The following is a 14,627-nucleotide window of genomic DNA, read 5'->3' on the forward strand; positions in this document are numbered from 1 at the left end:
TACAAATGGTCAGGAGACAGTTTTGAGGACTATGTAAAAAGTTTTGCCACTTGTGCTACCGTGAAGACCAGACCAGGAAAATCTCCAGGACTGTGGCAGACCCATCGCGACCCTGGGAGGAAATAGGAATGGATTTTATAGTGGATCTGCTGGAGAATGGGGGAAATACAGTCATCTGGAACGTAGTGGATTTATTCTCCAAACAGGCTCATTTTGTCGCGTATCCAGGATTGCCATCAGCCAGGAAATTATCCAATCTGTTTGTTAACCATATCTATCGATTACATGGAGTACCACGCAGGATAATTTCAGACAGAGGGGTGCAGTTCACCGTAAAGTTCTGGAGGGAGTTTATAAAAGCTATTGGGTCATCTCAAGGTTTAAGCTCATCTTTCCATGATCGGCGGAACAATCTAATGCGATGACTGGTCAATATTTAAGGTGTTATGTAAATTACCAACAGTCCAACTGGGCTGATTTATTGCCTTTTACTGAGGTAGTTTATAGCAGCATGGGGTTAACCCCATTCCAGATTAGTACTGGACTGGAATTTGTCCCCATGCCAGAGTTGCCAAGGGACCCCCCTCCATCCATGTCAGTAAAAGAATGGATAGACTCCTTAAAGGAATACAAAAAAGGCTTTTGAGTGCAGCAGCAGAAATGCACAAGAAGCAAGCTGATAGACATCATTTGCAGCAATCTCTTTTCAAAGTAGGAGATAACATTTATCTGTCAATTAAACACGTGAAATTACAGTTACCTTCTAGGAAACTGAGTCCAAAGTTCTTGGGACCCGTTCAAATAAACAAAGTAATAAATCACGTAACTGTACAACTAAAATTCCCTCGCTTGTTTGGGAAAATACATCCGGTTTTCCACAGTAGTTTGTTAAAGCCGTTATTACTTCTTCATTGCGGCCAGCAGACCGTGCTGCTCCCAAGCCTTTAATCATTGCTGGCCATGAACATTATGAAGTTAAAAGAATATTGGATTCTAGAATTTACAGAGGGCAGTTACAATATTTAATTCACTGGAAGGGGTATCTCATTTCAGAAGCCACCTGGGTAAACCTTCCTGTTAATCTGAAAAAGCTGGAAAGTTAATGCTGATAGATTGGTTCGGAAATGTCATTAAAGTATCCACACAAACCCAAAGAGGATCTTGCAGCTGGCAGGAGCGGTTAAGTTTTATATGCATGTGTGTTGTTATATTTAACCTAAAAGCAATCTTTTTGTATTCTGTATCGTTGCAGGAGTTTCTTTTCAATTGAGGGTGGGCAGCCTGTCGAGCCTGAATTTGACATGTATGTAGCCATTTTATTTAGCTCTCTAGTATACTCATTTATTCCTTTTCTTTCTCTTTCCTATGTAAGGGTTTTTTTTGGGCTCGCCACATTCTAAAGATGGGGGGAAGGAGCGAATAGTGAGGATTGTTTTGGCTAGTGGAAGGTGGACTTTGAAGACATTGGGAAATGTGGATTGAATGTTTATTGGAGAATGTGACTTTTGAGGGGTGTTTCTAACTTGCAATATTAAGGGTCGTAATTCTGGTTTGTGTCAGATCCGGAATTACAACAGACTTTGCCAATTTGATGAGTACCTAAATAAAAGGAATTTGTTTTGGAAGATGGATTTTGCCTATTTCTTTTTTGAATGGGTTTCATCACTTGGAGACCTGACATTTCTATTGCTAAGTGAGACATTTGTTAAGTGACTTTTGCTCCATTTTATGATCTTTCTTGCCACAGTTGTTAAGTGAATCAGTTGTTAAGTTAGTAACATGGTTGTTAAGTGAATCTGGCTTCCTCACTGATTTTGCTAGTCAGAAGGTTGCAAAAAGTGATCACATGACCCCAGAACACTGCAAACATCATCAATATGAACCAGTTGCCAAGCATCCAAATTCTGATCACGTGACTGTGCTGTAACGATCAAAAGTGTGAAAAATGGTCATAAGTTCCTTTTTTCAATGCCATTGTAACTTTGGTCACTAAATGAATGGTTGTAAGTCGAGGTTGTAAGTTGTTAATATTATTAATTCTTCTTGTTTTATGCATTTGTTTTCATTGCTACTTTAACCATTCTTAAGATTTTGATTTTAAATTTGTTCACTCCTGTTGTGACCACTTGGTGGCAGGAGAATCACAAGAAAAAGTAGGGAGGGGTCAGGGGACATATGATGGAGACAGGAAACACAATTTTCTTCAAAAAGTTGAAGAGTAGTTTCAGAGTTTAATATTTCATGGCGCCTGGAAGTTTTGCCTGGGGATATTTCGCTAAGCACTCCTGCCACCAAGTGGTAAAAATGTAACAAGGTTATTCCCAAACAGAGTATCGGTATTTCCAAGGTGCAACTAACAGGAATATGCCAACGCATATTTTATTTCAGGAATGATTATCACTTGACTGCTTTATCAGAAGACAAAAGGGGCTGCCTTTATAGGGAAGGTCAGGAATTCTGTCTGGAAGCCATTGGCTATTTTCACTTGGATTGGCTAATTTGCTCTTGCACAGATATGTCTTATGTGGCAGTTGTGCTCTTTCCTCGCCCAGGAGGCAGTGCCAGCCTCACAACTGGACTACTGTCCTGTACTCTACCTGGGGCTGCCCTTGAAGACCAGACAGAAGCTACAGCTAGTTCAAAATGCAGCAGTGCGAGCAATAATGGGCACTCCTCATTGTGCCCATGTATCACCACTGCTACACTAGCTGTCATTTGGCTTCTGGGTATGATTCAAGGTGCTGATTGATACCTTTAAACCCGTTCATGGAATAGGACTTGGTTATCTGAAGGATCACCTTTCTCAGGTACATTCTGGAGAACCAGTAGCGGAAATTTTGAGTAGTTCAGAGAACCGGCAAATACCACTTCTGACTGGTCCCGCCCCTCCTCTACTCACTGCCTCCCAAGTCCCAGCTGATCGAGTCCCAGCTGATTGGCTAGGTCTTCTTTTGTTGCCCTGCACATGGAGCTGAAAAGCAGGTGAGTGGGGTGGGGAGGTAATGGAGATTTTACAGTATCCTTTCCAGGGGTGAAATATACTTACTTTTCCTACCGGCTCGCTGATGTCCATGCTCTGTATGTCATCTGCGCGCGCCGTCATCTGCGCATGCGCAGATGGTTAAAACCGGGACGTGATAACGTCCTGGTTTGGGGGGGGGAGGAGTTTACCACCGCCGGCGCTACCAGCTCTCCAAACTACCTGCAGCCGGCGCTACTGGCTTCTGCAAGCCGGATACAGCCGGCAGCATTTCACCTCTGATCCTTCCCCTGGAGTGGGGTGGAAATAGAGATTTTACAGTATCCTTCCCCTGCCATGCCCACCAAGCCATGCCCATCAAGCCATGCTATGCCCATCAAGCCACGCCTACAGAACCGGTAGTAAAAAATTTTGAATACCACCACTGCTGAGTTGGGTGTACTCCAGGTCCCTTCTATTAAAGGCTGCTATCTTGTGGGATCAAGGAAGTATGCCTTCTCTCTTGTGATCCCCATCCTCTAGAACAACATCCCCCCTCCCAAGATACAGACAACACCCTCTCTCTTGGGGTTCTGAAAAGTCCTTAAAACCTGGCTGATGCTAATGTGTTGGGCATGGTGATTTGCACTGTTATGCTTTTTAATAATGATTGTTTTAGCTGGCTTGTTTTAATTTGGTATTATTTTGTAAGCCATCCAGAATCTCCTGGAACAGGAGGCTATAATAAATCTAATAAAATAAACAAAAAATAAAACTTAATGGAATTGTGAGGTGCCCTTTACCTGACAACATCAACTGCTCCGGCTCTGACTTTAGGGTCACTGCCCATGATGGAGACGCTGGCAGCAAAGGACCCATCAATGCTGAAGACGACACACTCCATTCCTCGAGGAAGGACAGTCAAGTAGCTTATGGCACTACTCTGATCTCCCCTGATGACCATGAAGGAACATAGAAAACAATTATAACAGAAAGCCATCATACCTTGGCCTTATATTGAGATCAGAAGAAAAAAAACCCTTCAGCTTTTCATATGATGGTCATAGCTTACTTAAATGATATAGAAATTCCAAGAAAGGTATTAGTAGAGAGGAAGACTATCAAACTGTATCTTCCTTTTGTGAACACATAGCTTTGCATGTCCCATTACTGGGGAACAGCTATTAAGAGGGAGACATGCGTATGGACTACGTCAGATTGCAGTGATCTGTCAATGTGTTCATTCTGCAAGTGAATCAGCCCAAGGACATGCATAACGAAGGACATTTTTACTGCCAAATTCCAATAGCAAAATTCTTGCTTTCTGTGGCTCATGGTGATATTTATCTTTATAATAGTAACTGGCACTGAGTGATAAGGATTCTAAAATAGTGTAATAAAAATGCTGTATTCATTACAACAGCAATGGGCAATTTGTGACCCAAGCTACAAGAAGCATCATTTAGTCCCTTATTTGCAGCTCTTGGACCGTAACTGTAAAACTGGAAGCCAAAGCTTCCTGCCATGATATGGTATGGTATGAAAATAGATGAAAATTGGAGCGTGATCCCTAAAATAAGTATATTATAATTGAAAATAAATAATCTGGCAGGATTCAATCTGGACCGGTCATCAGGACCAGAGGTTTTGTTTTATGAGCATTTGGACTTGTGCTGGAGCCCATCTTCAGAGAACATCTAAAAAGCTACATACAACAGGCACCATATAAATACCACACACAGAGCACCCCAAAATACAGTCTGCTAGAGAGAAGTTCCCGGAAGATGAGCTCCAGCACGAGTCTGAAGGCTTGGAAGACAAAACCTCTGGTCCTGTTGACTCACCCAAATTGGATCCTACAACATTATTCTGGGACACATATTTTTTTTTTTTAAAAAAAATTGATTTATATGCCGCCCTTCTCCAGAGACTCAGGGTGGCTTACAATGCGCTAAGCAATAGCCTTCATTCTTTTGTATATTTATACAAAGTCAGCTTATTGCCCCCACAACTGGGTCCTCAATTTACCTACCTTAGAAAGGATGGAAGGCTGAGTCAACCTTGAGCCTTGGCGAGATTCGAACCTGCAGTAATTGCAGGCAGCTGGTCTTAATAACCAGCTTAATAACAGGGTGCCTTAGACCACTGTACTACCAAGGCTCTTCGTTTTTTTCTTCGTATTTGCCTTCGTTCGTGATAAATAATTCCCCCCATCAACTCCCAGCCTCAAGCACATGTGTTGTAGAAAACTCTAACACTAGAATTTGATTAACATTTTATGAGAGTAGGACATAATCCTCAATCTCTCAACAATTTAAGGATGTATTCATATCCTTCCAGACTTACCTGACCACCATTTTAATAGGATAGACGCCAACAGCAAGTCTTTTGTCTTTGGGGACGTTGTATGAGATTCTACCACTACTATTGGTGATTTCTGTATCAAAATAGACCCAACGTCCAGAGGAAGGTTCGGTCACAATGAAGATGTCAACCTGAAAGATGAAAAAAGAACATGTGGTAAAATTCCTTTATGGAATTAAAATGCAGGAATAGAGAAGTTCAGGTTAGGCAAACAAATTCCTGTCGACACACATACACAGTTAACACCAAAGTTCATGAAGGATATTATATTAGTCTCTCAAAGAAAAACTAGTTTTGCAGCATCTTAAAGCCTAAAACATTGTGGCAAAAGCTTTGAGGATTAGTAGCTATTTCAGCAGTATGACATCACTGACAATTTTTAGTCGGTTTTAATAGAAGCACAAGAAAAGCTCGCTGCTCTGTACTGTTCAGTCTGCAGCTAAAGCATGTGTCCAATTCTAGGTGCCACATTTTAAGAAAGACAGTGCCAGATGAGGACAATCCAGATGGTGAGGGGCCTTGAAACCAAGTCCAATGAGAAATAGCTGAAAGAGCACAGCATGTTTATCCTGAAGAAGAAACAATAAAGGGAAAATAATAGTAACTTTCAAACATCTGTAGGACTATCTCATAAAAGACAGAGCAAAATATGAATCACCAGTTAAAGATCTTGCAAAGAGTAGAGCATGAGCTTGGTCCCTCCTATATTTTTAAATTACATACTTTGCTTGTGAGATTCACACTCTAACTAAAATATCTCCAACAGGCAGATCAAAAGAAATAAATACTTTGCTGCCTGAAACTCTGTGGACTGTTTCTAAGCAGAGTTGACACAAAGAACAAGGTTCTGATTCAGAACAAGCCAGCTTCCTACAAGCATCCTCTCATACAGGGAAGGGCATAATTAAATGCTATAGAAATATTTGTCTTCAGAAAACTGCAGGCCATGGGATCAGAAGAAGCAATAGAGATGAAGTATTGAACTCATATCTAGTTTACAAGTTTGGAATATGGTCAGCTGATATGAAAATGCAAAATAGAAGAGCTTTTGGCAGTGGTGAAATCCAATTTTTTTTATTACCAGTTCTGTGGGCGTGATGTGGCTTGGTGGGTGTGGCAGGGGAAGGATACTGTAAACTCTCCATTCGCACCTCACTACAGAAGAAGGATACTGCAAAATCCCCATTCGCTCCCCACTCCTGGGGGAAGGATATTGCAAAATTTCCATTCCCACCCCACTTTGGGGCCAGCCAGAGGTGGTGTTTGCTGGTTCTCCAAAGTACTCAAAATTTCCGCTACTGGTTCTCTGAACTGCTCAAAATTTCTGATACCAGTTCTCCAGAACCTGTCAGAACCTGCTGGATTTCACCCCTGGCTTTTGGTCTAATCAGCTACAGGGCTCTTTTCGTGTTCTTAAGGGCTTACATGTCTTCAATGGCTTAACAGGGAAGGAGGGAGAGAGGGAAGGATGTCCTTGGAATGTTACCTTTTCTCCTGTTAAAGCCACCATGTCAAGTGGTCCATACATGAACCGGCCAACTAGCAACTGAGGGCCATCTTCTGCAACAATGACATCATTCGATCTGTGGTTTGAAGTTACATTCTGAAAGGGAAACAAGGAAGGGAATGAAGTGACTGGATCATCCCAACCACTATCCAACCTAGAAAAAAGATATTTGTTTTTGAACATCTGAGATTAGGAGAAACAACCCAAAGTCAGCCCTTACATGTTGATATGTGGATACGCCTTCTTGATCTTTTCCTTAACTCTGCATGTGTATGTTTGTGTCAATGCTGACTTTTAGGCAAGTTCCTGCAATTCGGCAAGACTTTGGAAGTGCTTTGCCATTGCCTGCTTTCTAGGACTGAGAGCTAGTAGCCCAAAGGACACTCAGTTAGCTTTTTGCCTAAGGTGGGACAAACTGATGGTCTCATGGCTAGCCTTGTGCCTTCATCACTACACCTAACTGGACCTCTTTCCTTAATTAGACCTTTGACAAATTAAAATAAAATTCCACTGAGATTCATATGCACCCATTTCAGGCTTTGAGTGCCACTTTTATATTTTAAACAAGACAGGATGATCAGAAATCCTTCTGGCTTTCTTGCCATCTTTGAAAAAGTACCTGGCCACAAAAAGTATTTCATCACTTCCTATCTTTCAAATGCTGATCCAACTGCTATTGTTATTATTAAACTTTATTACAGCCCTCTATTTCCATAGACTACTTGGACAAATACAAGATAAGAAAAGCAATTAAAAAGATATAACCCTAAAGGCAGCCCTGTCTAAAAAAAAATCAAGCGGTAACAAATTGAATCAAATCTAAAATGCATCAACTCATTTTGGTGGCGCAACCACTGCTTCTCTTGTTTTCTTTTTCTTTTAAAAACTGGTTTAAAATGGCTTCGGTTCCTTTGAAACATGCTAAGTTATAGAGCTGTGATGGCGAACCTATGGCATGCATGCCAGAGGTGGCATGCAGCGTCCTCTCTGATGGCACACGAGCTGTCACCCCAGTTTAGCTCCGCTGCGCATGTGTGCACACCACCCGCCCGGCCAGCTGCTCTTCGGGTATATGCTGCGCATGCGTGGGGTATGTGTGTGTGTGCGGGGGTCCTCCACATGCACGGGGGGGCAGGGGCATGTGGCAGGTGCATGCATGTTGATGGGGGGGCAGGGCGCATGCAGGGGCACACTTTGGGCACTCGGTCCGGAAAAGATTAGCCATCACTGTTATAGAGGGATTGGATAAAAGGCAATCCTGTACCCTTAGCTTGACTTGGGTTCTTTTGCGCAGCCATTTCTCTCGGGGATTTGAAGGGCTGAGAGTCACTGGATCCAAACTGTTGCTTTCCTTGACATTGATGGTTTCAAATCTCATCACCTGAAACGAGACATAAACATGGGAACGGCACTCAGCATAGTCATTCTGCCAAAGAAGTTCAAAATAATGAATGAATCTTGGTACACCACAGGTTTAGAACAACGGCTTACTGCTTGCAAGAAGTTCTTGTCTACGGGAAAATTTGCATAAATCTTTTTGGCATTTCATTAGTTTAACTGCATTTTTATCTTCTCTTACACAGTTTGGTGAAAAGAAGGACTAGGGGTGACATGATCGCAGTGTTCCGATATCTCAGGGGCTGCCAGAAAGAAGAGGGAGTCAAACTATTCTCCAAAGCATCCGAGGGCAGGACGAGAAGCAATGGGTGGAAACTAATCAAGGAGAGAAGCAACTTAGAACTAAGGAGAAATTTCCTGACAGAACAATTAATCAGTGGAACAACATGCCTCCAGAGGTTGTGAATGCTCCAACACTGGAAATTTTAAAGAAGATGTTGGATAACCATTTGTCTGAAGTGGTGTAGGGTTTCCTGCCTAAGCAGGGGTTTGGATTAGAAGACCTCCAAGGTCCCTTTGAACTATGTTATTCTATTCTATTCTACACTGAAAGGGTGGCTTGCCGATTTTATCCACGCAGCAACTGAATTAGTTAAATGAGGCAGAGATTTCCTGCAAGGCCATCAATTCAGTTTTGTGGCCAAGATGCACACTGTATTTGTGATCCACGGATATAGACAGAGGGAGAGCACACAAGGAAGGCATTGTTACCTGTCTCAGAATGAAAGCAACCACATCTGTTGATTCCCAGTAGCTGGCATGGAAGAGATGTGGCAAAGCCACTGTAGGAAAGGCTGTGAGGACATCCGGACAATACAAAACATAATCTATTCGCTTGGCTCCCCACCATTTGGAAGTTACTGTGGAAAACAAACAGGCATTTCATTTGTCTATTCCACATCACAGAAGCGCCACAGATCCTACCTGAGAATAACATCAGCCGGAAGGAGCAGGGTGAACTCCTCAGAAGAGAGATCCAGGGGCAAAAGCTAAGTGTAGCTGTTGACAAAGGCTTCTCTTGAGTTATTCCACCAAATTGCCAACGGTAAGCCAACCCAAAACAGGCAGGGCTTCCCAAGGAGAAAGTTACCAATAACTACTAGTCCAAAATGACTTTCTAGTGTTAATTGCACTAGGCTAATTGCACTCACTGTTTGCTATGTTGCTGGACAATAAGCTCTCTGTTGACCCAGAGCTCTCACTGTTGCTGCTGCCCAGGCTCCCTCTTCGCATTTTCCCTTGTACAGCATTGGGAAGTGCTAAAGTCTCTTGCATGAAGGATGACTTTGCAGAACTGTCTTCAGCAAACAGGCTGCTATGATACTGGAGTGTATCAGCTGTAAGGTGGGAAAGAGCTGAATCAGATAAGGGAGAAATCTTTTTGCAAGTAAAGTTTCTGAAAAATAGTACCAGACATATTGATCAGGATAAGCATTCGGGCATGGAAGGACCACTAAGCTCTATGAAGCCATTTAGATACCGGTAATTTTCCCCTATCTTATTTGTTATTTCAGCCATGTATGTTTTCTAATGGGCATAGATATCATATGGGCAAAGCCAGGAAGGAAGAACCACACAGATTTCAGAAAGCCAGGCCAATGAATAGGGAGTATGAAACATTCCTTTCCTTATCAAAACAATAACAAGTGGAGTTTGCTATCATAATTTTGGGATACATGACATAGAAACACAATCTTGGTGAAACACAGGGCCTGCAAGTAAAGGGGGAGGGGGGAAAGGCTCACCCCAGAGTCTAATAATTAGGGTATTATGAGAATTAAACTCCACATCTGGAAGACAATGAGTTTCTAATATGTATGGATGTATGTATACACTGTATGTTGTCTAGAGGCAAGCTTGGATGATAAGGTGCATGGGTTGAAAAAAAATCATAAGATGTCATCTTCTGGGCAAACCATGAGACGGTGCCTTGAAACTCCACAGACAGCATAAGCCAATTCTTGGCAGAGAATTATTATTCATTCATCTCTGTAAAGATCATTTTACATAATAGTCTAGACGGCTGAGGCATGCAGAAGTACTTGGAAGACAGGGTACATGACTACAACAGGTTGTGAACTGTACAAGCCAAAGACATAAATACCTAAGAGGTGGGATCTTCCATCTCCCAAGGGATATCTCTGGTACCTTGGTACAGTACAGGGAGGCAGAAGATGGAATTTATTCTCTAATAATGGCTCCAGTCTGGAGGCGGAAGGGTCAGCTGAGTGGAAGAGGCTGTAAACTTGACTGCAGGCTGGATGTACTTGGCAGACTAAACACAGGGAGAAAGGATGACTCACAGTCATCATGAACTATTTAGATATATCTTCAGAGTACAAAAAGAAAATACAAGGAGTTACAGACTTGTCATTAGATTTCCAAAGATGTAAAATTCCCATGGAAGAAGAGTCAAGTACTTTGGAAACAATGGAGTCAATTCTGAGCTATGTCCTGCCTTCTGCCTTCCAATCCATCCCCATGGTTTAAGCAAATATATGTTAATGAATAACAATACTTTCCACTTGCTAAATGAGAATTCTGTGTTCTTTCTTCCTATAAACAAAGTAATTTTTTTAAAAACAAATTCAATCACTTTAGTAAGCCATCTCTGAATCAAATTGTTTCTTAAGATTAAAAAATATTCTTTAAATCAGAGTCCAGTGTACCCAAACAAGCCACCACCTGATATGCTGGATTTCACAGAAAGTGGGCACCTGAGTGAATACAATTTGATGGGTGTGATACTTAGAACACATATCAAATAAAATTCCATACTTTCAGAAAACATATAATGGTCCCATTCAAATTCCAGTCCAACAAATTAAAAACCTCAATACTGTTTTCTTTCTGCACATAAGCTTGCTAGAGAGGACTTCAACCATATTTCTAATCAAACTTTTAAGATGGAGTCACCGTATCTCCTTTATACAATTGTATAGAGATGACAACCAATGTTGTTGTCTAGCTCCAGTTTTTCTCTATTTTTAATTTGCTTCTTCCATCTTTTTTTTCTTTACCCGAATAACTGGGCAAGAAATGAGCAGACAATTGCAGAATAGTAGCATAATAATTGTGAGGTTGGGGAGAGGGATCCATGCAGTTAAGGAAATGCACATTCTTGGAGAAGCTGGGTAGAAAGTATGATTCTCCTTTTTCTATTCTTTGATTTGCATTTTTTTATGGTTGCAAAGCTAGTTCACCTCCTAGGGCAAGGGGTTAAGACCCTGGCCTCCTTACCACTTGCCTTTCTTTGAAGCAATGTAAATGGAAGGCATTTGAATAGTTTTAAGCTTGTAATTCTTCCTACAGAATTCTTAACAACCTTAATTAATTGCTTTCTGAAGCACTGTTCTTTTTTAGAGTAAAGGAATTGTTCTACCTCTCTCACATCCTGCTGATATTAGCTACTTAATCAACATGCTTTATTATGCTATATTCTTCTCTTTAAATGATTGTTCATTTACACAATAACAAAATGAAAATATTGGATTTCTAAAAATGGAACTGCTAAGAGACCTGAATAAGGCGAGGTGCTGAATTGCTGATAAAAGCGAGTTTTAAGGACAAATAATCAGCAAGAAAATTAAGCTTACAAGGAACCTATCTATTCTGTGAAACTGATAAAACTGGAGTTGTTCATAACAATGAAGATATATAAACATGATGAATTAGAAAAGGTTTATCAAAATGCTTTATCATTCTCTAACGTCTCTTTTTTGTTCCAAAAACAAATTATTTCTAGCCTAGACTGGCTTTACAAGACAAAGTTGTCATTACTCAACATTCACAAAGAGACAATTCCAGCACCTGCCTATCTGTGTTTCATCACTAATCAAAGCTGTTATAGCAAACTAAATAGGAAACTGCGCTTTGAAAATCAGATTAGAATTTCCCCAGGGCTAAGCAAAGAACAATCCAATGGTATTAATTGCTGTAGTAAGCCTGGCATTTTACACCAAATGTCTGCTCTGTCAGACCTGATTAATAAATCAAATAAAACTTCAGTGTTTAAAGCACAGATTGGTCCACAGATGAATAATTTCCACCGGCAATGGATTGATTCTTGTTATACAATTGAAAAGACCTCTTAAAACTGATATTCAGCTTGAATGACAAGAACCCACAAAATGGATTATTTCAGAAATCTTGATACTGAACACAATGTTTGCAATGGTCTCAGCTGCCGTAAATAAAAATCTAGTCTTTAACAAGTGGGGAAAAGTGGAAAGAAAAGCATCATCACGAGAAGGACCTTCACTGTTTTGAAAATTGGTTAAGCTTTGTGGATTTTGAGATGTTGGAACTACTACTTTTTATGGGAAAATCCCTTTTCAAAAATAATTTTCGAAAAATAGCACTGAACCTCCTATAGTCTGCCCAAAGAAGTTTGTGCTCTTCAGAGGACAAAAGTTTGGCCAAAAGTAGCCAAGAGTAGCTATCTGTCAGCTGACAGATAACTACTCACTTACCTTCCAGACTGGGCAGGACTGTCCTCCGCATAGCCAGCACCAAACCGAGAGGTGAACCAAAGAGGAAGAAATCAGACACTTCAAATTCAAATCGCCCCAAATTAACATCCAATGTGCTTGAAGTGTTTGTTGGGGGAAACTCTGCATCTTCATTCAACATCGTTGAGTGGATGCTGGGAAAGAGAATAAGAAGAGTGAAACAAAGTGGCTCCATTCCACAATGATGATAGACTTGAGGCTGAAATCAATTAGACAAAGACTAAAGGTGTCAGGTTTCGTTGCTAGCTTAAATAAACTTCATTCTCAAACGCAAAGTCTCTAATGAATCTCTTTTATTTAAGAATAGAAAAAACGACATGCCTGAACTCTGTTGCAGCCAAGATTGGCACCTCCTTCCAACCCCTCCCTTTCCGTTCTTCAACCCCAATGTCTCATTGGCCACCATCCAGATCCATCTCTTCGTCTCATACACTTTCTTTTCACAGGAATTCCCCCCCTCCCTCTGTTGCCCAAGTAACGCTATCTGCTGAAGAGCCAGGAACTAGGTGAAAGTTCATCTCAGCATTAAAGCAAGCCCTTCTGTGATTTTATGTCAGCGCTGAAAGAGATCATAATTTGGAACGCTGACAAAAGGTAGTCCACGACTTACAACAATTCCCTTAATGACCATTCGAAGTTACAATGGCACTAAAAAAGTGACTTATGACCATTTTTCACACCTATGACCGTTGCAGCATCCCCGTGGTCATATTTATTTTATTTATTTATTTGTTTAAATTTCTATACCGCCCTTCTCCAAATAGGACTCAGGGCGGTGCACAGCCTAAGTAAAAACAAAGCATACAAAATTTAAAAAACAGTATTAAAATAATTAAATATTCTGGCCGCAAATTAAAACAACCCAATTTAAAATCAATTTAAAATTTAGCTCAAGCCAGCCCAGCTAGTTGAAATAAATAGGTTTTCAGGGCCCGACGAAAAATCCGGAGGTCTGTTATTATACGTAACTCTGGGGGAAGGTTATTCCAGAGGGTGGGCGCCGTCACAGAGAAGGCTCTCCCCCTGGGGGTATGATTTACATTTGAATGCTCGACAACTGACTCACATTTATGATGGTTGCAGTGTGCTGGGATGCATGTGTTTCCCTTTTGCAACCTTCTGACAAGCAAAGTCAGCAGAGATATCAGATTCACTTAACAACAGTGTTACTAATTTGACAACTGCAGTGATTCACTTAACATATGTGGCAAGAAAAGACCTAAAATGGGGCAAAATTCTCTTAACAAATTCTCACTTAGCAACATAAATTTTGGGCTCAATTGTGATCATAGGTTGAGGACGACCATACCTGTAATATGTTTAAGGGTTGCAAATATATTGGTAAGTGAATCAATGTATAAAATTGGGAATGGGTGCATTTCTGGACAAAATTTCAACACAGGAGGCAGAGAGAAGTAGGTTTACTTTCACCAACCAGGAGAACAATTTAGCTTCTGGGAGGGCTTTGGACTATTTATTTTGGAAGCAGGCAAAATATTTTTATTTATGTTTGTGAGCGTGCACTTTTGTGAGTGTGTGATGTCAGTCATTTCCTTTATCTAATCTATTCCAAATAAACAAGAATGAAAGAAGACTTTATATTTGCAAATACAAAATTCAGTTTATGAATAAACATAAAGGCAGCAACCAGAGTTTTTGAATGCAGAACTATCAGCACTAAAAACCTATAGACTTTCTAATACCTATTTTTCCATCAGTTATGAGGTTTGCGCCCTCTGTACAATTTTTTAAAATCTACAATATTATGATATACTATCTGAGAAGTAATTGGAAAACCTACTTTCATGATGGTGTCTCTCATATGGAAGGGGCTCCAGAGTATACCTGTGTGTTTTTCAAAAGCTCTCTTTGGCAACCTGAATGACAA

The 14,627-nt window shown here is 40.7% G+C and overlaps 1 protein-coding gene across 1 annotated transcript in view; it reads right to left on the reverse strand.

Annotated features, from left to right (window-relative positions):
- PITPNM3 (PITPNM family member 3) overlaps positions 1 to 14,627 on the reverse strand; it is a 73,922-nt gene that overhangs the window by 11,795 nt on the left and 47,500 nt on the right. Inside the window, exons 10-17 of the mRNA XM_070931975.1 lie at positions 12,701 to 12,873; positions 10,333 to 10,503; positions 9,380 to 9,565; positions 8,940 to 9,088; positions 8,095 to 8,211; positions 6,810 to 6,926; positions 5,306 to 5,454; positions 3,763 to 3,912 (exon numbers count right to left, since the gene is read on the reverse strand). Of these exons, the coding sequence (XP_070788076.1) occupies positions 3,763 to 3,912; positions 5,306 to 5,454; positions 6,810 to 6,926; positions 8,095 to 8,211; positions 8,940 to 9,088; positions 9,380 to 9,565; positions 10,333 to 10,503; positions 12,701 to 12,873 (1,212 nt within the window). The remainder of the gene's footprint in view (positions 1 to 3,762; positions 3,913 to 5,305; positions 5,455 to 6,809; positions 6,927 to 8,094; positions 8,212 to 8,939; positions 9,089 to 9,379; positions 9,566 to 10,332; positions 10,504 to 12,700; positions 12,874 to 14,627) is intronic.

This window comes from Pituophis catenifer, unplaced genomic scaffold, assembly GCF_029215685.1.
Source record: "Pituophis catenifer annectens isolate HBS135680 unplaced genomic scaffold, rPitCat1.0.hap2 SCAF_1, whole genome shotgun sequence".
Lineage (NCBI taxonomy): Eukaryota > Metazoa > Chordata > Lepidosauria > Squamata > Colubridae > Pituophis > Pituophis catenifer.